Source organism: Vicia villosa, unplaced genomic scaffold (assembly GCF_029867415.1).
Source record: "Vicia villosa cultivar HV-30 ecotype Madison, WI unplaced genomic scaffold, Vvil1.0 ctg.000030F_1_1, whole genome shotgun sequence".
Lineage (NCBI taxonomy): Eukaryota > Viridiplantae > Streptophyta > Magnoliopsida > Fabales > Fabaceae > Vicia > Vicia villosa.
This window is the reverse complement of record NW_026704964.1, coordinates 110,008-135,007: the sequence shown is the minus strand read 5'-3', so window position 1 is coordinate 135,007 and position 25,000 is coordinate 110,008. Positions and strand designations below refer to the sequence as shown.

The window sequence follows — 25,000 nt, the reverse complement described above, 5'->3', positions numbered from 1 at the left end:
TACTACTATTTCCAATCTAATTTGATTTCGTTTCATTTCAAGTTTTAATACTAATATATTTTAATTCTTATAACTATTATATATATATATATATATATATATATATATATATATATATATATATATATATATATATATATATATATATATATATATATATTATTCTTCAATAAAAAAATTATATATATTTTTCAATGAAATAGTATGAAATGAAAAACAAAAATCATCACAATGGGTGCTGAGCGGCAATCCTTCCATGATTCCTTGCCGCCCGTTGTGGCTTTCCATGCCGTCCGTCAAGGGCTAGACCAATGTCCCGTAAATTCAATTTCATACTCACGTTTGATAACACAATTTAACATTTTCAGTTTACACGAACAGTAACAAATGGCATCAAGCAACAACAAACAGCAACAACAAAATTTTCAAGTTTTCAGAACAATTTAACACACAACCACAAAACCTAAATCCCTAATTTCCAGCAACAATTACCACAGGCAAATGCAATAAATCTACACACCGAACCCCACCCTTACCTTATCAATTGAAGCAACTCAATGGGTCTCTGATTCACACTTCCGATTGGGCACCATGGATGGAATTCTTCAAGCTTTGATCATCTTCTCCAAAACTTACCTCTTTCTCTTCTATTCTTGTTTTCTCCAAAAAATGACAACTGCTCTTTCTCTTCTCTAAAATCCTAATTTTATCATTCTAATTGGGCTTAATCTTTCACTTCCTTTTTATTATTCTTCACAAACTAAGTAGGCCCAATAAGATAAATAACTCCAAATAACCAATACCTCACTTAATAATATTCCATCGCTATAATAATTCCGACTTATAAATAATATTATTCTTAATATTATTTTCCGACTTCAATTTAATAATTCCAAATATGCCCTTAAATAACACCGACAATCCAAATTTGACTAAATCGAATATTTAAATCCTTCAATAATTTAATTAACCAATTTAATTAAATTCGGGGTGTTATAGTGAACGTCAGGGAAATTTAAAATATTTCAGTTCAGTAAATCTTTCGTAGATGTATCTACGGAACGTGTTAAAAACACAGTGTTTCGTATATGTGCCTACGAAACCTTCTACTATATTTTAAATCACATGCATTTCACTCCAAAACTCCAATATTTTTAACAAACATGGAACATCAAATTATAGTACATCAAAGTAGTGCAATTTAAAGGCAATGGTATATAATACATCAAAAGAGTACATCATATAGATCAATCCAAATAATGTCAAATACATAATCAAAATAAAGTACATAAATATAATCAAAATACCGACATCAATAAAATCACAGACATCACTATTGTGTGTGTCGGACAACATCCTCCTCCTCTACCATACCTCTAGCCCCGCGTCTGCGTCCACGTTGGCTGCTGGCTACTCTGCCTCTACCGTCAAGTGTCCCGCCGGTTCTGGCACAATGTCGATGGTACAAAAATGTCCAATCTGCCACCCTAATAATACCATCCAGTATACGCTTGTGATCAGACCCCTCAGGAAAGAAACCATCGGCAATACCTGCTCGCGCTATGTCAAGTATCTCACGATAGCGGGGAAGAACATCGTCAGTGTGGTCCAACTGAGACTGACGAGTCTATAAGATCTCCTCATGGACTGGGCTGAGTGGTGATCCCGCTGCAGTGGGATCATGTATGGGCGTGACACCGTGAAATACCAATTGATGTACCCGTCGGTGCAGCTCCAATCTCTCTGATCTAGTCACTCGAGCCTCGTCTGAAACCATGTGATGCTCAAAGTCTGCAAAGACCTCATCTATCTGCCGACGGGTGATGATGATAAGAGCGGGGACGGAAGGGTGGGGAGGTATCGTCTGACAGTAGCTGAACTGCCGCATGACGCGTTCTAGAAGATAACGAACAATGATGGTCGAACTGGAAGCCAACCATCCAGAATATAGGGCAATGTCATCTCACGCAATCGTCTCACGGTGAGCAACATAGCAGTCGTATCGGATGTCCTCTACAACCATGCAGTCAAGAGAGTGCCTGTAAGGATCCGACAATTGGTTCCCCTCTAAGGGGGATGAAGGCACTAGCACGCGGCATAGCCTCAGAGGCTTAAAAACCCCATTTTAGTGGCTTGATCGTCCGTGTTACATATCCAAAAATACTTACATTGTCTCTAAACTATGTTTCTAAAACTATCCAATCATTTCTACACCTTTAAATTGAATTCTAACTCTATTACGGGAAAACTCGAAAACTTACCGATTAAATTGAATTTTGAAGTTGTTGGAATATGTTGATCGTTAATGCACGTGTTTACGGTTTACTGTCGAACTCGAGAGAAAAAAAAAACTTTGATGGATTTTGATTTTTGAGGTTGAGGGAGTCTGAGAGTTAGAAGAAGAAGAAAGTGAAGAATGGCAGAAAAGAAGAGTCTGACACAAATATAACATCAAATGCTTCCGTTGATTCATATACGGAAGTCTTCCGTAGATGCACCTACGGAACAAAACAACTCTAATACAAAAAACATGTACTTTCAGAAATACATCTACGAAAGCAGATGACATTTTTATCAACGTGCATGGTACATAAGAGACCCAAGAGATGATGTTAGAGTATCTCTTTAAAAAAATATCACGTCATTAAGCTAATAATGGAATAGAAGCCAAACTGAAATGATGACAAAATTCCAAATGAAATTGAGACGAATAACATTCAAAATACAGAAGCTAAGGTATGAATGAATTAGACAGTGGACCACTTTCTCTAAGCACGAGACTAAAGTACATCCAAATCCATATCATTCCTCGTGCTTTTCATTCAAATGTTCCCCAATCATTTTTACTTACCATTTACATTACCTCAATACTTAACATTTGTATTTTGTTTAGTCAATTCAAAAACTAACATATACAATTATAAAGTTTTTGTTCATTCATATTTAAGTCGATGTAATCTCGCAAATTTAACAAATTATGCAGAAATTAACACACAATTACAAAATTTAATTTTTGTTTTTTTAATATCTAAATCAAAGTTTTTGGTTAAAATGAAAAATATATTTACCATTTTATTTCATGCAAGTGTTCTTAAGTCAATCAAATACATTTGTGTTATAATGTTTTTAGAGTATTAGATAAAAAATTGAACATAGAAGTTTTGTATACAAACAAAAAAAAGATTATATATATTCAAGTAAATGGAAAACAACTGCGCTCTTATCTTTTTAAAATAATAAAATTAATTTTCTAAAAAATTGCATATATTATTCTAACAAACACAATAGTTATGTATGAGAACTCTATGAAAAGATCAACTATATTAGCACTAGAAAATTAAAATTGTTAACGATAAATGGTGTTTATTGTAATATACTTTTTATATTTGACATTTCATTTGAATTAGGGAATAAGAGCTACAGAGGTAATGTAGCCCTTAAGATAGACATAGCAAAAGCTTTTGATACTTTAAATTGGGATTTTCTCATAGAAACATTATCTTGCTTTGGTTTCAATAGTAAGTTTTGTCATTGGATTAAGGTGATTCTTAACTCTGCTTCTCTGTCCATTGGGCTAAATGGTAAGGCTATAGGTTATTTTAAGTGTACAAATGGGGTGAGACAAGGTGATCCTCTCTCACCCCTCCTCTTCTGCATTGCTGAAGATGTGCTCAGCAGAGGGTTTACTGAGCTTGTGAAAAATAACCAAATGAATCTTATTCAAGCAACTAGACATTGTCATGTTCCTTCCCATACTTTGTTTGCAGATGACATTATGGTCTTCTGTAGAGGTGATGTTAAATCACTCAAGGCTATTTCTGAGCTTCTTGGGGAGTATGCTCTTAATTCTGGTCAATTTTTTAACAAGGACAAATCCCTCATTTATGCAGGTGGCCTATCTCAAGATAGACATACCACTCTTGTAGACATTGTTGGTTTCAAGAAAGCATCCCCTCCTTTTGTTTATCTGGGGGTGCCAATATTCATAGGGAAATCTAAAGTAATTCATTTCCTCTCTATTGCAGGTAAAATTAAATTGAAGCTAGCAACCTGGAAGACTAAGCTCTTATCTATGGCTGGCAGGGTGCTTTTGGTAAAGACAGTCATTCAGAGTATGATGGTTCACAGTATCACAATTTATGATTGGCCAATGAGCATCATCAAAAGCATAGAAACCTGGACTAGAAATTTTCTTTGGAGTGGCAATATGGAGACAAGAAAACTGGTAACTGTATCCTGGAAGAAATGTTGCAAGAAAACAACTAAGGGTGGGCTGGAAATTATATCTTTGAAGCAATACAACAAGGCCACAAATCTCTACTCCTGCTGGCAGTTCCTGAACAATAACAGTGATTGGTATAAGGTGTTGGCTGCCAGAGTGTTAAGACAAGGTAGAATGATAAATTATTCCATAAAGTCATCTTTGTGGAAAGGTTTCAAGGATCATTTCAACATGATTAAAGACAACACTGTTTGGATTTTAGGGAATGGAAAAAAAGTTAATTTTTGGCTGGATGATTGGACAGGTGAACCTCTTGCTCTTAAATTCAAGATCCCTGAAAAATTCCATGCTAACTTGGTTTCCAAAGTTACTAATTACTGGAAGAACAATCAATGGTCCCTCCCTGCTAATTTGCTACTAGCTAGGCCAAACATTATGGCTTCTATCTCTAGCTACTCAGTTCCTGATGTGGGCAAGGAAGACTTGTTGGCTTGGAAAGAAATTGAAAATGGATATTTAACTATCAAACATGCCTACAACATTTTGATGCCTCCTTTAGCTGATAAAATGTTCAACTTCTCTTGGGATTCGGATGCTGCTCCAGCCCACTCCATGTTTTGCTGGAGACTTCTTCACAACAAAATCTCTACTGATGATAATTTAAGGCTCAGAGGTTTCTCTTTTCCCTCAAAATGTTCTCTCTGTTGTGCCCACTCTGAGTCTACCTTGCATCTGTTCTTTGAATGCCAGTATGCCCGAAACATATGGACATGGCTCAGTGATTTTATTTCTAGCCCAACTCCCATCAATTCAATCACAGATTGCTATTTTATCATGGAGACAAACTGGAGTCCTCAGGCTAGGGCAGTGGTTAAGTCTCTTATGCTTCATGCTTTGTATCTGATATGGCAAGCCATAAATTTGTTAAGATTTAAGCACAAGCAAACTCATTGGAAATTCTGTGTTAGCAGCATTATGGCTAGGGCAAGATTGGTGGGTAACTTAACCAAGAAGAAAGCAAATGACTCTATGCTTAGTTTCACTTTTCTCAAAAGTCTTGGCATCAACATTAACCCCCGAGAGTCGTTATCTTTGATTGATGTTCTTTGGTGTCCTCCGTTATTTAGGTGGATTAATTGCAACGTAGATGACATGGCTAAGGGTACCTTGGCAGCTTGTTGTCGCTACCGCGAAAAATGGATCAGAGTCGCCACCAATATATTTATCCCATCGCGGGAAAGGAACATCAGAAAACCTAACTCGAACAAGAACAAGGTCTTTCGACCAGAGAATAGGGCACGGGAGTCGGTTACGCAAGGGGAAGGTGCTAGCACCCCTCACGCCCATCGTACTCGATGGTATCCACCTATGTTTGTTTCTATCTAAAGGGTGTCTAATGTTTAAAACTTAAATGCAAATGCATGCAAAAGAAATACGGGGAAAAGAAGGAATTATTTACAAGTGTGCTCGCTTAGGCCCCACGACCCAATGCCTACGTATCCCTTACAAGGAATCAGAGCGACCGTAGTTCGGCTCCATAGTTTCCATTTGTTTTGTGTTTTTTAGTTGAACAGAGGTTAAGGTCACAATCCACGATGCTCGACCTTTGGAGACTTATACGCCTAGTTTTGGAAAGGACTTAACTTGTTCTTAAGCGCCTAACAAGGCAAAAGAGTGAACTTGGGTTTGTGTTTTTTATGTAACTACATGATGAACAAAACCCAATACAAGGTTTCGCATCACTTCGTCACTTTGTTTTAATTCGAGCCTTTATTAAGTGTTTTGAATGTTTTTGGTTGGGTATTTTTAAGGGAATTTACTTTGTGATTAGAATCACATAAAATGTATAATGATCGAGAAGCAGATTAGGGAATGAATCCCACTCACTTCTATCCCATTATATAATGTTCAAGAAACAGATTAGGGAATGAATCCCACTCATTTCTATCCCATTAATTAATGTTTGAGAAACAGATTAGGGAATGAATCCCACTCATTTCTCTCCCATTAAGTAGTGACCGAGAAACAGATTAGGGAATGAATCCCACTCATTTCTATGCCACTAAGTGATTGAGAAACAGATTAGGGAATAATCTCACTCATTTCTCTATCACTTTCTTAATGTGATTCACCTCTTTATTTATTAGTGTTTTAAAGTTGAAAAGAAAAAGAATGAACAAAGGGGAACTAACCTATTCTCTATTCTAAGTCATTCTAATCTAAGTCTAATGGCCCTAAGGTCAAGGATAACTATCCTAACCTATCTCGATTCCTCTTAACAAAGAAGGAAGAGTCTAAGGGAACATGGCAAAAGAATGGAGTTACAACTCCAACAAGATGAGAAGAGAGCCCTAGGGCAGTAGCAAATCAAGGAAATAAGTGTCCTAAATCAAACACAAAAGCATCATGACGTCACACGACAATATTCGCAAGAGGTTACCAAAGTATCGCCTAAATCATTACTTAACGATTAGCGAACAAACATCGAACAAACATCCATTAATCAAAACAAAAATGAAATGAAAACATGAACAAAGCTTAAAGTCAGTAGCTATTAGTTCATTTATGTCCAAGGCCTTATACCAATCTATGTTAGTCAATTAACTCAAAACAAACAAAGTTCTATCAAAACTATACAAAACTAGGTCAAAACTAGTTAATAGAATTCAAATTAGGAGTGAAGTTAGAAAGATGTGATCAAATGTTATAAGTCAGCAGCTAATGACCTCTAATAGGTGTCTAAACAATCATGGAATCAAGTCACAAAGTCTCATACAAAATTATAGGTCATTTAGACAAGTTATGGCGCAATCGTTAACCAAAGGTGAGTTATTTACATGCGAGAAAGAAAAATCAAGTAAAATAAGAAAACATGACTTGAAAAATTCAACTCCAGGTCTTAGGACCTCTAAACATCCCTACTTATATGTACAAAAAGAAACTAAGTCAATTGCATAAAGGCAAAGCAAATTATAGGTCAAATTCACATGGTTATCCGTTTAGGAACGTACATAAATCGGGTATAGAAAATCTAATGAAAACCTAACCAAAACATAGAATTAAACTTTTATTTTTTTGTATGCATTATGGTATATGAGTCTACTGACGTCACACAAAAGTTGGTGATTAAACTTTGATCCTAAGGTACTAAACAAAATTAATTTGCAAAACCGATCAAAACCAAAAGAAACATGAACATACCAAAGAAAATGATTTGTTAAAAATGGTAAACTAAATTCTAAAAATCTACAAAAAATACTACCATTATTTACACACATAGAAATATTAAAACATTTTTTTGGGGTTTTTTTATTCGAATTGAAATTGATTAAAGGCGCAAAAGTTGGAAAGAAAATGGAATTGAATATAAAACTAAAATCTGCCTAGAACTGGGGGTGAAAAAGTAATTTGAAGTGAACTGGCCTCTAGTTCATAGCGCGCTGGGCCTGTTTTATGGGGGTGTGGAAAATAAATTGTGCAAGCCCAAACTAACTCACGCGTGGCCCAGTTTCTTTATCATCTTTCCATCATTTTTATTATTTCATTTTTTATGCAGCCTTTGTTATTCTTCAGCATGTGACTATAGTCTTAATAAAACGTAACATGAAAATAATATACAGATACACACATCAATGGGTCAAGTGGAATTTAAGTCATAAAAGACAAAACTTGATTCAAGAGCTAATTAAGTCGCGCCACCTCATCATTCTAATGATTGGAATAAAACAAAAACCACAACACAATGGAAGCAGGCCAATACTGTGGCGCCACGTAATCTGACGGAAGGGCACATGCTAACAGCTAGCGCCGGCGCCGGAGAGACCTCCGATCGTCTTCTCCGGCGACTCCCGCGGCGGAGATAAAGAAAATCGCCCAGAAATTTAAAAAGGAGACACCTTTCCACTCAAAATTTCATGCTGAATCCAAATATGACTTCGGATTTCTATAATTATTCCTCTAAGTTCTTGACCGAAACTCACACTTTAAACCCTAACATCTATTACCTCCATGAAAACGAAAGATTACTACACTAAAACACTCCTCATGCCAAGTAACAATCATATACGCAACCAACACATTCAACCAGCAAGATTTTCGTTCCAAAAATCATAGCAATATACAAAATGCAACACACATTTGAAAACATGGTGGTCTAATTCCTAACCCAATCCCTGATGACGGGTTCCAGGCCTATACATGCTTCTAATGCAATGAAAAGAAAACTTACTTGTTTAATCTTGGACTAAAGAACCGGAGCAAGAAAGCGTGATTAATACGAGCTTGTGAAGATGGTGCTGGTGATGAGAAGCTTCAGGAGATCACTGGAAAATGACGATTGATGCGTGGTGATGATGTTGGTGGCATGGTGATGATTCTGATGGAGGAGATCGGAGATGATTGGGGCGGTTGAAGATGAGAAAAAGGAGGGTGATCCGAGAGTGAGAGAGAAGGATAGTGATGACTAGAAGGATAGAAGTTTGTTATGGTGGTGGTGGAAACCGTTAGAGTTTGTTTGTAGAGGGAGGTTGTTATGGTGAGAGAGGGATGAAGTGAGAGAGGCGTAGAGAGAGAAAGAAGAGTGATGAGGTGAGAGTAAGTGAAGATGAGGGTGTATTGTGTTGTAGTATATGTGATGTAGTGAGAGAGAGATGAGGAAATGAGTGTGTGTTACTGATGGAGTCTGAGGTGCATAGCTTATGGTGAGGTTGTTTTTAGGGGATAGCATGAGTTTGCATGGCCATATGGGGTAAACTTTTTCTTCTCTTTTCATGGGTGCAGAGTATGTATGGGCATTTGGAGCAGGGACTGGACGTACTAGTAGCAATAAAATTCAAGCTCCACACTCAACATGTCCATGATGATGATTTTGTTTGTCTATAACTTTAGTTACAAATCACCAATTAACTTTAATCTATGGTCATGGTAAAGAGGGTACGAGGGAGAAGAATATTGCTCTTGAATGTGTTCCAAAAAATTGACTGCAAGTGCAAGAAACATGGCTATGAATTATATGATGCACCAACAACGCGTGAGCCAGACATGACTTAGCCTATGGCACTGACCAGATGCAATTTCAAATGTGTGACTTCAAGACCCCATAACTTGGCAAGCACGCGACTAAAATTCTTGGTCTTGAGCTCTTTGGATAGATGAGATGGGATACAACACGTTCACATAGGAGTTGCTTCAAAAAGACATTCACAATTGTCTGAAACTGGATTTGGATCTGGCACACCACATGTTCGACACAATGCCTCGCGTATGCCTTAGATTCTGGCCCAACCACATGCCATGAAATTTCTTTGCGTGATCACAACTTTGAGCCTTCCTAATTCATTAATTACACATTCAAATAACATGGTTCTTGGCTCAATCGGTAGAGGGCATGGAAATGAGTGGAAAGGCTTCAAGAACGACTTCAAAAGATCTTTAGAATTCCCTGAAATTTAATTAGAAAATGGCGCGCCACGTGTTCGATTAAATGACCATGCTGCCCAGGAAACTTGCCCAGCTTTTTGCCTCGTATACAGTGAGATTTTGCCAACTTCTCTCTTCAATAACTCTCAATCCACACATTATTTGACAAAACTCCCAACTACAACATTGTAGGGGGCCATGAAGTGAACATTTTTGGTGTTGACCTTGTTTTGATTTGATGCCTAGAAGTACGTGCCATCTGGGGTCAAAGTCAGCTGCTTGACAAATTCCAAACTCTCAAAATTTTTCTAAGTATGGAATATGGTTTCCATGTGATTCTTCCAATTTCCTCGTCTTTTATCTCTTTAACCAAGCCTCAAATGAGAAAACTCCAAACTAGAGAGTTGTAGAGGGCCGTGATTTGAGCAACTTTCATGTTGAAACTTTCTTGAGGAAATGCCTTGAGATGCGTGCAATACTTGCATGAAGTAGGCTAGTCAACCAAATTCCCAACTTTTCAAATATTTTCCTAAGTATAGAACTTGCCTTTTATGGAAATTTCACATTTCAACTATTTTCCATTTTTGGTAACTTTGACATTTTCTTGATTTTATTTCATTCCATTGACTTTCTTTGACCGATTTTCACCCAAAAATCAATATTTGACAGTTGACCTTGAATTTGACCCAAAAGTCAACTTTCCTGAATTCTCCCGATTCCAGATGAATTTCCCGATTAATCAGTTTCCAATCCGATTCTCAATCAGTTTTCAACCAAAGAAACTTCCGTGAGTGATATTGCTTCAGGGCAACCGCATTTTCATATCCACAATCATTTCTTGATTAAATTTTGACCAAAAAGTCAACAAGGTTGACTTTGGTCAGAAACCCCAATTTGAAAACCCTGATGAACCTGAAATTTGTTTCTTTTAACCTGAGCTTTGACTTGGAGAGAATGGAACCCTGACTTTAGGAGTATGCTGATGGAAATGATCCTCTATAATCAGACTTCAGATCCCTTCTTCTGAACCAAGGGGTTTTCTTAATGAGAGCTCTTCTGTCACTTTTCTTGAACCTTAACCGTGATATGGATGAATGTATGAATGACCTATATGAGGTATGTACATGAATGTAATATGAAAGCCAATTGGGTATAAATAAAATGGGCAAATTTTGGGGTGCAACACTTGTGGTGGTATTTTTCGTGACTGCCAAGCTCTTCACATTTTGAGCTTTAGTGCGTTTATTGGGGAAGGCACTCCGGTGGTGGCAGAATTTATGGCTACTATAATTGCTATTGAGAAAGCTCAGCAAATGAATTGGAAGAAACTTTGGATCGAGACGGATTGTAAATTGGTTGTTCTAGCTTTTACTAATTGTAGCTTAGTGTCGTGGAAAGTTAAATCTCGTTGGTTTGTGTGTTGGGCTTACACGTTTAGGATTGATTTTAGAATCACTCACATTTACCGCGAAGCCAATTTTTGTGCAGATTTTCTGGCGAATATAGGTTTCAATAGCAAAAGGATTACTTGGTTTAATCATGTGCATAAGGATATTACAAAGGATTACTTGTTAGACAAGAATGGTACCCCTAAGCTAAGGCTTAGTGTTTAAGAGGTTTTGGTGTGGCCCCCCTCTTGTGTTTTGTAATCCTTTTTTTTGGTTTAATATATTTTCCTTTTGTTAAAAATAATTGATTTTTTTTAGAATTGCGTCCTACGTTAAAGTCTCCATTTTTCTGTTTTATCAATTAAATTTTTTTAATCAAGTTGGTACATGGATGTTTTTCTTGCATATTTATTGGTTTAAAAGTAATTTTAAATTTAAAAAAAATACTATTTTTTAATATAACATAATTATATTAATTTTTTTATTAAATAGTTTAATAACTTAAAAAATGAATAAGTACTTAAAAAATAAGTAAGTTGTACAACTACCAATTAAATTAACTTAACTTAACCCATCTTTAATAAATATTTCTAAGGGAAATGCTAACCAGTGCCCTTAAGACACTTTTTAAGTGATTAAAGTGGTAAGTTTTTATTGAAATACGTGTATTTAATGCATTAAAATTGTATTAGAAATTGCAATGTTAACTTTTATAAAGAATATTTTTCTTATTTAGTATGCTTAAAGAGTAGCAAGACCCTATTTTTAAAATAATTGTTGTTAACTTAACCAATCTTTAATAAATATTTTTAAAATAATTGTTGGTATTTTTCTTATTTTATTTTATTTTGTCTTCAAAATGATATCTTTATTTATGGAACCTGCCTGCCTGAGATGCCTACACACCAACCCCACTGTCACTCACTTACACAACAAGCCATAATCACATTAAATATTACAATTTTTTTTGAAAATTAAATATTTTAATCTTTTTTTGAAAAATAGATATTTCAAAAAAATAATAAAATCTTAAGGCTAAACTTTTTCTCTTTGGGTTTTATACCACTTTATGGACCCTAAAAGTCAATCTAATTTAGTTCTTTTTCGTAATATATATATATATATATATATATATATATATATATATATATATATATATATATATATATATAATTTGATAAATAAAAAATGGGTCCCTTAAAACACTTATATATTTTCCATCAATTATTAGGACAACCTTTAGTGTTCATTGTGTAGTGCAAACAATTATATAGTAGTCAATCATAATCAAATGCAATTGTGTATTGTCTATACAACAAAAGGTTTAAGAAATGAAAAAGAAGCCAAAAATAGTTGTTGAATGTGTACAGTGGCAACTTATTTCCGTAACATTTGTAAAGCTAATTTAGCACCTTTTGTTCTTTTCTCTTTTTCATATTGCCAAATTATTAAACGCAATCTCAATATTATTATTTTTCTTTCTAAGGAACCAATTAGAATGGACGATAGTGCTATCTTTGATTATAATAATGGGTAGAAAATGAATGCCGTAGTTATTGAAATTAGACGGCTATTAAAGCTATAATCAAGTCAATATCAGTTTGCTAAATAATTGCAATAAAAAATTGAAGTTATATTAGACAAGTTAATAACATTTAAACGTGGATTAACTTAATTTTAGATTGTAACACGCATGTATGTATGGAATACTAAATAATACGTATTTTCAAAAAAATTGTAAACTAATTAGAGAATGTGTCTTTACAACGTATCCATATATTTATATGACTTTTGAAATTTGTATTATTTGTTCTAAAATTCTCGAGATGAATGGATCAAATTTAGCAACAAAAAGACTTCATTTTTTTCATGCTAAAAATCATCATTAGATGAAACTGAAACAAAATTCTCAAAATCAACTTTCCTTTATATATGGACCTTAGATAACATTTGTCATACAAGAGAAAATCCATAAAATTTTGTAAGACCCTTACTATAGCCCAATCAACATCTTATCACCTTTCCCGTCAATTATTGTCCTCAGATAAAGGAAGTTGGTATAGTTTCCCTCACTACATATGTCATGTAATAGAAAAATGGTTGTGAATTTCATTTCATATTCATTTATGGAAGTTACCTTATGACTTATGACTTCTATATATAGCTTCTCATGCATACTTGATTACTAGTCATACACATGATGAATGCTTCACATATTCATGACTCTCATGCATGTTCCACTATGCCATACTTACAATAGTTTCATGCATGTTCCACTATGCCATACTTACAATGGTGCATTTAGTCTTCTATGCTACACTACATTCTATTACTCCCCCACAAGTTTAAGGCGGGTTGAATTCCACGACTTTGAGGTTGGTACGCAATTCTTGAAACGCCCGTGTGCCAAATGGCTTGGTGAGAGTGTCAGTCAACTGAAGAGAGCTAGGAACATAATGTATCTTCATACGCTTTGCAATCACTCTTTCACGTACAAAATGAGTGTCAAGTCTAATGTATTTGGGTCGAGCATGGAGAATAGGGTTATGTGAGAGAAGGACTGCACTAAGACTATCACATAGAAGTGTAAGAGGGAAAAATGACACTCCATGTTCTTTAAGAAAAGACTCTAGCCATAATAATTCAGATGTGGTGTATGCTAAGGCACAATATTCTCCTTCACTACTCTACCTTGTAATCAACAGTTGTTTCTTAGAGCTCTAGGAGGCTAGATTGAGACCAACAAACATGCACAAGCCAAATGTGAAATAACGCTCATCAGGATCACTCCCCCAATCAGAGCCATTGTAGGCGCGAAGAGAGAGTTTACATGAAGTATGAAATGGTGATAGTAGAAAATCATGATGAATAATTCCGCTTATGTAACGTAGAATGCGTTTGACGACATACAAATGAGTTTGCAGAGGTGAGGTAATGAATTGGCACGCCTTGTTGACAGTAAAGGAAATATCTGGTCGTGTAAGAGTCACATATTGAAGTGCTTTAATCATGGACTGGTGTCGCTACCGCGAAAAATCATAGAGTCGCCACTGAACTTTATGTATCCCAACAGGGAAAGGAAAATATCAAGAAAACCTAAAAAAAAAGAAAGGAGATGGTCTCGCAACCAAACTCGAGTATGGGAGTCGATTACGCAAGGAAAATATATTAGCACCCCTTGCGTCCATAGTAATCCACGCGATCCACTCTTGTTGCTCTAGTCAAAGGGTGTGTATATCTAATGCTAAAATTGCTAAGGGAATGCATGAATGAATTATTAAGGGAAAAAATAAAAGGTTTTTTTTATTATTGAGCTAACTAAGATTTCTTGAACCCTGTGCCTACGTATCCCTAATATGCAATAGAGAAATTAGAGTTGTGTAGTTCTTCTATAAAATGTTTGTTTGTTGTGTGTTTTTTAATATGCGGTGTTACCTTTGCATTCTAGCAGTTATGGTTGGTCGCTCGTTGTGTGAAGTCTTATGCGCTACCTATTTGCGATAGAAAGGAAGTACATGCCCTCTAAAGAGGTTTTAAAGAAAATCCCTGAGGCAAAAAGAGTTTGCATTTGTTGAGTGTTTCTGGTAGGAGAATACCTCAAATGGTCCTTCAAATCTAGGGATATTTGAGTACTTCTCCTTTTAATTTTGAAAGGGTTTAAGTTTTATTAAGTGTTTTTGGATTTTTAATTAAGAAAGAGTTTTTATCTTTTAAAGAAAAGAAATATGCAAAATGAAAAAGGAAATTGTACTCTAAAATTATCATGCCATGATGGACTTAATGTTGAGTTTTTAAGGGGAAATTTCTAACCTAAAATGTTATCATGTTTGGCTTAGCCCTAAAGTTCTAATTCAACATTAAACGATAAAAAAACGAAGTTCAATCATTTAATAGAGTTTCCTAAGGGAACATGTGAAAAATCAACCAAACATTTAAACAAAAATAAAAGAAAATTCTATTCTAATATTTATCATTTTTGTCATGTGAAGAAATAAAAGTATCATCACACAAAACAATTAACAAAACAAGAATTAAAAGAGAAAATAGAGACGAAAAGTTGGGGGTGTATGGATCTGGCAAGGGTGTGGACCAGCAAAAGCCTTCACACACCCTGGCTGGCGCATAGGCCAAGCCAAAAAGGCCCAAAGAGGTTTTTTGTCATTACTTCAGCTTGTCCAAAAAAAATGGTGGTATGGGCCTGAGTGGGGGATGCAATGTTATTAAAGCCCAAGGAGAAAAATGTTCAATGCTTTTAGGTTTATTGTGTCGTTCCACCTCTCTTTCACATGATGTCACACCCAATATTGCAACATCAAACTACTTCCAAAGTGCTGAAACTTATTTACATGGACTTAATAGGACTAATGCAGATAGAAAGTTTGGATAGAAAGAGGTATGTCTATATGGTTATAGATGATTTTTCTGGGTTTACATGTATGAATTTTCTTAGAGAAAAATCAGATGCTTTTGAAGTCTTCAAAGATCTGTGTCAAAGCATTCAAGAGGAGCAGAGTAGTGTGATTGTTAAGATTACAAGCTACCATGACAAGGAGTTTGAGAATACAAAATTCTCTGAATTTTGTGATTCTGAAGGTATTAGTCATGAATTCTCTTCTCAGCAAGATGGAATTGTTTAGCAAAATACTAGAGCTATGCAAGAATCATCTAGAGTTATGCTTCATGCTAACCAATTGCCATTGGAGTTTTGGGCTGAAACTATGAGTACTAAATGCTATATTCATAACAGGGTCACTTTGAGAGGAGGTACTTCAACCACTCTCTATGAGTTATGGAAAGGAAGGAAGACCTCAGTCAAATATTTTCATATCTTTGGAAGTAGATGCTATATCTTGACTAACAAAGAGTCCATAAAATATGAAGGGATATTTCTGGGTTACTCTTCAAATAGTAGAGCTTATAGAGTGTTTCACTCTAGAACTATAATTACAATGGAACTCATAAATATGGTGATTGATGATTATATTGCTTAAGAGAAGATGGATGTCAAAGACAGTGTTGGAACATCTTATGTGTGGACAGATGAAGCATTAAGAGAGGAAATTTTTGAATTCACAGGCATTAAATCAATGAGTTTACAATCTAATAAGGGTCTCTCTACTGAAGAACAGATAGAACAATCCAAGGATTTGTTTACAAGATACCCTAATGAAGAGGACATCATTGAATTCAATAAGGAAGCATTAAAAGCTGATGGATGTTTTGCCTTGAGGAACAGTCTATTTTTCTAGATCAATAAAAAGCAAGTATGTGCTTCTTGGTATACTCCTGAAGTTGAACTTTGGGAAACTAGAGGAAGATTCTCTGAAGTGATAAGGAAGAATCAGATGTTGAAAGATTATGATGTCAAATATGATGTCCTGACATTACATGGTGAAAATCTGAATTCTATCAGATATCTCATTAAACATGGATAGAACAAGAACCTTGATATATATAGTCAACTAATCAAGAATCCTTTTGAAGAAAAGGTTAGTACTATGTAGCATATGGACAACAAGGAACAACTTACTATTATGGTTAAAACAAATCAGATTGAGAACATAAGCACTGGGATTGGAACCTGCACTATTAAGGAGTTATAGCAATTATAGATATGGAGGAATGCAAATGTTACTCATATTTCCTCTATTCTCTGAGGCATGATATAGCTATTGATAAGGGTTGGAACAAGATATCTCTGCAAGATAGAAGGACTGAGGACAACAACAAGGAGTGCAGAAGGGTCTTTGACAGGAGCAAGAGGTGGATGACCACTTGGAGATGATATGAGTTATGTGTGTTTCCATCTCAAGTTTGTGTGTTTAAATTAAGATTTTGTGTTTCCATCTGTGTTTATTGCTTGTGTACAATATATGTGCTTCCATTTGTGTTTACATTTACTCTATTTTTTTTGTAAATTTTTGTTTAAAAAGGGGGAGTAAAGTGTTGGTGTGTTTTGTTTGTCCTAATGTTATGACACATGTCTTGACATGTTGATTAGCATGCTGATAGGACTGTGCTACTGCTAAGGGAAGAGTATTTATTATGGTTGTTTGCTGTATGCAACTATTTAGGAGGAGCATGATAGTCTGTCATGCTTGTTGGTGTTGTGTTGATGTTGTTGTTACTGTTGATTGAATTTGTGTACATGATGTCTTACCTGATGTTCTGACAACTTGCCTGATGTGGAGAATCCTAATGTGAGACTTATTTATCTTTTGCTGCATGTGCCTCTAATGTATGAACTTGGGTAGTTCATATTTGGTGAATTGGATTTTTTGGTGATTTGGGTTTTGCCTTTGAGGGGAGTATTGGTTCTGTGTAACAGGGGGAGTAATGGACTTGTTTGATTGTACAAGCTCTTGTGATGTGTTGGAGCTGTGTTGATGTGATGTTAGTATGTGTGAACATCATACTTCTAGATATCTTTGAAGAAGAGGTCTCTATGTAACTGCAATGCATCTCTGATCTATTCTTATGTTGTAGGTTGTACAAAGTTTACATGTTCTGTTCTCATGTAGCTTATGTTGTGGTTTTATTCCTATCTCTAAGATTTATTGTGTTTTGGTTGTTTTAGCCAAAATTTGTCATAGGGGGGATTGTTAGATCCATTGTTTTATGGTTGGTATAAATTTTTCTAAAACGTGGTTCTTAACTGATGTTGAGCAAGATGTTGTAACATCTTGACCAACTATCATGACAAGGTCTGCTGTCATGTGTTTCAGGTAGATATTCTGCCAAATGTTGTGACATGCTATACCAAAACATCATGACAATACAACTAGTTTAAATCCTTGAAGATTTGATTGAAAAATATGAGATTCCGGAAGATTCTAGTGCTCATACGGGCGATTCCGGAAGATTCTAATGACTCCTTTAAGAATTATGACCCAACAGCTCCCTTAAAGAAGATTTACCATGATGACCATCAGTCACCGTCTTCTTGAGTATACAAACTAAGACTAGTCACTCAAGGAACAATCAATAAAAACTGATTATCAGTTGTGTTTACAAAGTTGCTTCTTAAAAGCATATTACACAAATGTTTAAGTACAAGCAACACAAAGGTGTTGAGCAAGATATGAGCAACAACTCCTTGCTTTTACAAGATTCTACAAAGATGTTTTTGATGTTTGTTAATGTACATATTGTAGTAATCTTCTCTTCTTTTTCTTGCCCTCTTCGGCTTCAGCTTCTTGATCTTCAATGATTGAGCTTCGGATTCTTCGCATTGTTGTAGCATTGCAGCTTTAGCATTTGCGAAAAACATCCTCTTTAGCTTTTGGAATTTGCACTAGCAGCATCTTCGTCTCTTGTAGTATCAATCCATATCTTTTGTCTTTTGCAGTGGCAATCAGCGCCTTTGACTGTTCACTTACCAGTGAGCAAGCAACACTTCTCTTGAAGTCTTGATCTTCATTTATAATCTTTAGAGAAAGAGACGTTGAGAGGATATAAGAGTCTTTTCTTCAAAGCTAAGGGTTACTTTCCAACGGATATAAGTGTAGATGTTGGATGTAGGAACACGTTACTTCCTTAGCCTTGTAGCTTGCAGCTTTGATGTGATGGCATGAAAGACAACTTTTAAATAGTATGAACGTCTTGATATTTGTGATTAGTTGAGCAGATCGTTGTACTAAATCTTCATGAGAAAGTTTCTTGATCTTATCTTCAAATGATGTACTTCTGATTTTGAAGTAGTAAGCTTGGAAGAGAACACTTTCTTTTCTTTGTTCTTTTGATGATGTATCTAATGAGTAGTTCAAAAACTACTTTGTTGGGATAGCATAAGAACATCAGAATTCAATAGGAGCAAAACTTTGTCTTTCTAAAATAATGACAGCAACCTTTCTGAAGTACAACGCAGAACTTCCTTGATCAAATCTGTATCTGAAGAGATAACTGATTTGATAGTGGGATAACACGAACAATACAAGCTATAGTGTTTTAGTCCTTTCAGAATAGAACAATGTCTTCAAATAATAGTGCAACAACACATCTGATAACCTTTTACAATTTTCAAGAATTGTTTTGAAAAGAGTGTGTTGTAAACTGTAACATAATTTTTTTAAAAGTTAAATACATATAAAAAAGAAAATAAAGAAAATACAAAATATAAAAATATAAAATATAAGTCAAACTCAAATGGGTATATATATATATATATATATATATATATATATATATATATATATATATATATATATATATATATATATATATATATATATATATATATATATATATATATTCAAATACATTAAACTAGTTTTAAATAAACTAAAGAAAAACACACACGACAACGACAAACATTATTCAATAAACCCGATATGGGTTATGGGTGTGAAATTAAATAGTAAAAAATATCTTGTATGAGTATTCACTTCTCAAAACAGTGATTGAAACAACCGCCATCATAAACTGATTTATGAACCAATAATCTTTGAGTTAGAATCCAATAGTAAGAGGACTCTTCAATCAATCCAACATCAACCAAATAGAGTGATACGAATATCAAATCAGTCTTACCTCAATCACAATGAGTGATATGAATATTAAGTCAACGCCGACGCAGAGGAGACAAACCTTAAATCTTAAAACATCGGATTTCAACATATCTGAAGGCAATCAAAGAATCAAAATATAAGGATATCAACCATGTATAAGAAATGCAAACTTGCTATCATGGCTAAACCACCCACTTGCTAAAATGAAATAGCTGTCACAAACGTCAGAAAAACGCCACCTAGAGTTATTAAACTAAAATTTCTTTTACTATATATAATATAGATATATAAAGCGTGTTTTGACGATTAGTATGTGTTAATACTGTTTGCCTTTGACACTTTTGTTTTCTTAGTACCATAAGTAAATGATCTTTTATAGAGAGTTCAAAGACTTATAAATAACAATGTTGTATCTTCTAAGTTTATGAATGTAGTTTAAAAGGATTAATTTTGCCATTCAAAAAAAAATAACGGTGCAATTTATTGCTCCTTTACCTTATATTTATGTATAAATTTTATTATATTATTAAATTTTATAGATTTAATATATAAATATTATTGTAAATTATTTATGTAAAATATTGGTTACAATCTAATGCACTTATATTATATGTTTTTTTTAGAATGTTCTCATTAATTTATAGATTTTTCAAAAACAGTTAAATAAGAGGAAAGGTTTTAGAGTGTAAAGGTTATAGGGAAATGTCACATAAATAATTTTTATTTATTTTTGAAGGGTAAAATAAGTAGAAAAGTGATAAAGTGGAAAATTATATAAAGAAATCACATAACCATTAATCTACTTAAAAAAATAATATAGATATTTTTCAAATTTCTATATCAAAAAGAGGTCAAGTTTTTTTTTTAATAGATACTATATAATATAGATAAATATTTATAAATTAATTATCATTATAAACTATTTATATAAAATATGGGTTCCAATATTATAATACATTTTAGAATATACTCATCTATAATATAAGAAAAGTTGTTGTTTTGGAAATTACAAAAATACCCTTGTGTTATCTTAGTATAAATTAATAATTTGAGGACAAAAAATGTCTTTTGTTGATTTTTTTCCTACTCACTTTTCACTTTTCACTAATTTATTATTATTATTTCTAATAATTATTAAACAAAATATTTCAATAAATTATTTTTTAATAAAAAAATTATTATGATCATTTTAAATAATTTTTAATTTACATTTAAAATAATATTTAATTTTTAAAAATTAACTATAGTAATTGAATATTAATAACGAAGAAATATAATTTGAAATAATTTTTATTTTAAAATATAATATTTTTTAAGAAAATAATAATAATTTTAGTTTAAAAAAATTATTTCAATTAAAATGAACTTAAAAACATACTTGAAAGGTGTTTTATTGGATAAAATAGAAAAATGTGTCACTTATCATTAACTTTAATCTATAATATAAGAATAGTTGTTGTTCTGGAAATTACAAAAATACTCTTGTGTTATCTTAGTATAAATTAATAATTTGAGGACAAAAAATGTCTTTTGTTGATTTTTTTTCCTACTCACTTTTCACTTTTTCACTTTTCACTTTTCAATTTTCACTTTTTCACTTTTCACTTTTCATTTTTTATTACTTTATTATTATTATTTCTAATAAATTATTAATCAAAATATTTCAATAAATTATTTTTTAATAAAAAAATTATTATGATCATTTTAAATAATTTTTAATTTACATTTAAAATAATATTTAATTTTTAAAAATTAACTATAGGAATTGAATATTAATAACGAACAAATATAATTTGAAATAATTTTTATTTTAAAATTCAATATTTTTAAAGAAAATAATAATAATTTTAGTTTAAAAAAAATTATTTCAATTAAAATGAACTTAAAAACATACTTGAAAAGGTGTTTTATTGGATGAAATAGAAAAATGTGTGTCACTTATCATTAACTTTAATTTATATGATTCAAAATATTATTATATTAATATATTTCATTAATGAAGTTTATACAATTAAAATAATATTTACACAATTAACTATTAAAAAAATTATTTGTTATTGATGTCATTTCACAAATATATGTTATCAATGTAAATAGGATATATATATATATATATATATATATATATATATATATATATATATCCACGGGAAAAAAGTTTATTACTTTTTCAATTGTAACATATTACTATTATTTATAGTCAAATTCTATTAGTATCAAATTTTATTGATTCAGTTATTTTTGTAAATGATATCTAAACAAAAATAATATTTATATACTGGAAAAAATCTATTATTGTCCTAGATATATTTATATACGAAAAATGGTATTTATGATCCAAAAAAGTTTTATTCAAAAAAGTTATACGAGAAAAAAATTATTATTGATCTAAATATTTGTATATGATCTAAATATTTTTATATATGAAAAATGATATTTATGATCCAAAATGTTTTTATTCAAAAAAGGTATACGGGAAAAAACTATTATTAATCTAAATATTTTTATATATGAAAATTTAAAATTGATTTAGATATTTTTGTAAATGATACTTAAACATAAATAATATTTGTATATGGAAAATCTATTAATGATCTAAATATTTTTATATATGAAAAATTGTATTTGTGATCCAAAAATAGTATACGGGAAAAAAATTGTTATTAATTTAAATATTTTTATATACGAAAATTTACTATTGATCCAAATATTTTTCTAAATGATACATAAACATGAGTAATATTTGTATGCGGGAAAAAGTCTATTATTGATCTAAATATTTTTATATATAAAAAATGGTATTTGTGATTTAGAAATTTTGATTCAAATTTTATTTTTGATTTAAAATAAATATATTATATAAACAAATGTGCGTACCAAAGCAAAACTCGTGCGTACTAGTAAGTTTTTAAAAAAACAAAATGAGTGAAAAGGCTTTAAAGTTGAAAGGTTATGGAGAGATATATACATAGATAAGTTTTTGCTATTTATTTTTAATAAAGGTATAAAGCAAAAAGGTTACAGAAAGATGTCGCATATGCATTATTATCTAAAAAAAAGTTAGTTTTAGTAAAGTGTAAAAATTGTTACTTAGAGATTGTTACTTAGAGTTAGCCTATATAATTTATATCTAAACTTTATAAAAATATGGTACCAGTGTACATACAGTACAAAATACACATACAGTATGTCTCAAAATCATCCAGCTAATATATAACAACCAAAATACACGAAACTGAGTCGCGTTCAAAGTTTCTCACAACAACCTTCGTTTTCTTATTCACTCACGCGCCCTCTCACCCTTTCATACGTTTCTTCATTTTCTCTCTTTCATTCTTCTCCCTAGAAACCGTTTCACTTCAACTTCTCTATAAACCAATGTCCTATTCCTAAACCCTACCCACTCTCTCACACAACAAACAAACGCAACCGTTTTTCTTCTCACCATGCCTTTTCTTTGGAAGAAGAAAAACCGAGTCACCCGAATTTCACAAATCGTCGCTGATTTTCAATCACCGAAACGCGGTCGTTCGCTCTTCGTTGAAACCGGTTTCCCCACTTCTCTCATCGATCTCTTCGTTAAAAACCGTAACCGCTTCAAGAAAACCAGATTCAAAAAACCGGTTCACTCCGATAACACTGATCTATCACCGTCATCGTCACCGTCACCGCCTCCTCCGCCGCCGTCGTCTCCGGTCACACCTCCTTCACCGATTCATGACTTTTCATCCGAAGATGTTCCGATACTGAATCCTATGATCGGAGAAAATACCGATGAATCCGCCGTCGGTGATTCTCCTCCGGTTGAAAAACCGACTTCCACGTTTCGTTCAAAGGCGATCGTCGTGAAGACGTTGACGGTTATTGTTTTAGCGGCGAGTGTGAAGGAGTTAACGGTTGCGATCACGGTGTCGGCGTTCGCGCTTCTGTTTCTCGAAAACGCATTAAAACGCGCCGTTTCGTGTTTGAAGCCTTGTTCTAATGCTAGCGTTGTAGCAATTGAATCGCGATTCTCGAAGATTCTATTTCGTGTTAAGGATAATGAGATTCAACAACCGGTCACCGTTTTCAATGAAGTTGAATTGTTGAATTTGAATCACGATGAAATTGAAGCTGTGGAAGAAGAAAAGAGTGAGGAGTTAGGGATTTGTTGCGAATTGGAAGAATCAATGGTTTCTGAATGCAAAATTAAAGGGAAAGGTAGTCGTAGCGGTAGGTTTAAGGCAACGATGGTGAAGAAGCTTCAGAAGTTTCGTTCTAAGAGAGAGAGAAAGGAAGAAGAAAAGGGAATTAGTAATTTTAATAATAATAGTTATGAAGATGATAAAGTTGAAGATAAAGAAGCGATTATTATTATCAGAAATGAAGTTAGAGATGATTGTGGAATCACTTATTCTACAGAATCGATTATTGCAGGGAAGAAAAATTCAGGTTATGCAATTCTGGTTATGATCGTACTTATTGGGCTTATCGTGGGACGTTTACAAGCGTTGATTCTGACCATTGGATGGTGTTTCTTGGTTAAGATGGTTAAAGTTATTTGGAGATCAAAGAACGTGTCTTCTCTTATGGAAAGATGAGTTTCAAAGTGTTCTTCATGGAGTCAATTGAATGGTTTGAACTTTGAAGCATTGAAATTAAAACTCCAACCATTTGTTGGAAATAGCCAACTTGATGAGTTGTAATTTTTAGATGTAACTATGGATACTGGATAGATACTAATTAATTACCACAGTGGATACTGAATAATAATACTTTCTTTTTAAAATATTTTTTTATTTATTTTTAATGTTGTTTAGATATTAGATTTATGTTTAAGATATAGTTTTGATTGATTTTGAATATCAAAATTATAAAATGAGATAGGAAAGAATGATATGCAGGAATCTGATTAGGAGACTTTGATTCACTTTATATTCCTTAGTTACTTATTTTCTTTGTCTTCCAAATTGGGATTTATTTAAGATTAGAAAAGGAATAAACTGTAAATTCCTTTCTTAAACTATCTAAAGTCTAACTAATGTAGCTTAAAATTTTATTTTAATAATTTATATCAAATATAAAGTTTATAACTATTTAGTTTAACTATGTTGCTGCAGTTATTTATTTGAAATTTGCATGTGACTAAGGAATTTGTCCACTTACTAGAAGAAAGATAAGCTTAAGGAATTTGTCCACTTACTAGAAGATAAATGTGTTGATTAGCAACTAATTAGTTGTTTCTAGTGGTAATTTAGATATTGACATTGACTTAAGAATGGAAAAACATAAGACACTTTTTAGTTGTAATTTATGAGAATTTATCTATAATTATGCAATTTTATATAATTATGTTATTTTATGAAAATAAATTTGCTTTTAAAGAATATTATTTTTTGACATAAAAATGTAACTAAAAACAAAAGAAAAATAAATAATTTTGATTTTTATCATTAATTTTGTCTATATTTTTTCAAAAAAATAAT

The 25,000-nt window shown here is 32.8% G+C and overlaps 2 protein-coding genes across 2 annotated transcripts; both read left to right on the top strand.

Moving 5' to 3' along the window:
* The first annotated feature begins 1,562 nt into the window (after positions 1-1,562).
* Positions 1,563-16,277, top strand: LOC131622496 (uncharacterized). Its single transcript, XM_058893534.1, has 4 exons — positions 1,563-1,569; positions 3,408-5,384; positions 15,388-15,621; positions 16,021-16,277. The coding sequence occupies exons 1-4, from the start codon at positions 1,563-1,565 to the stop codon at positions 16,275-16,277; spliced, it is 2,475 nt and encodes an 824-aa protein (XP_058749517.1).
* A 6,485-nt stretch (positions 16,278-22,762) lies between these two features.
* On the top strand, positions 22,763-24,303 carry LOC131622405 (uncharacterized). Its single transcript, XM_058893437.1, has one exon. It carries the CDS (start codon positions 22,982-22,984, stop codon positions 24,113-24,115), a length of 1,134 nt encoding a protein of 377 aa, XP_058749420.1. The 5' UTR covers positions 22,763-22,981; the 3' UTR covers positions 24,116-24,303.
* Positions 24,304-25,000: the final 697 nt, after the last annotated feature.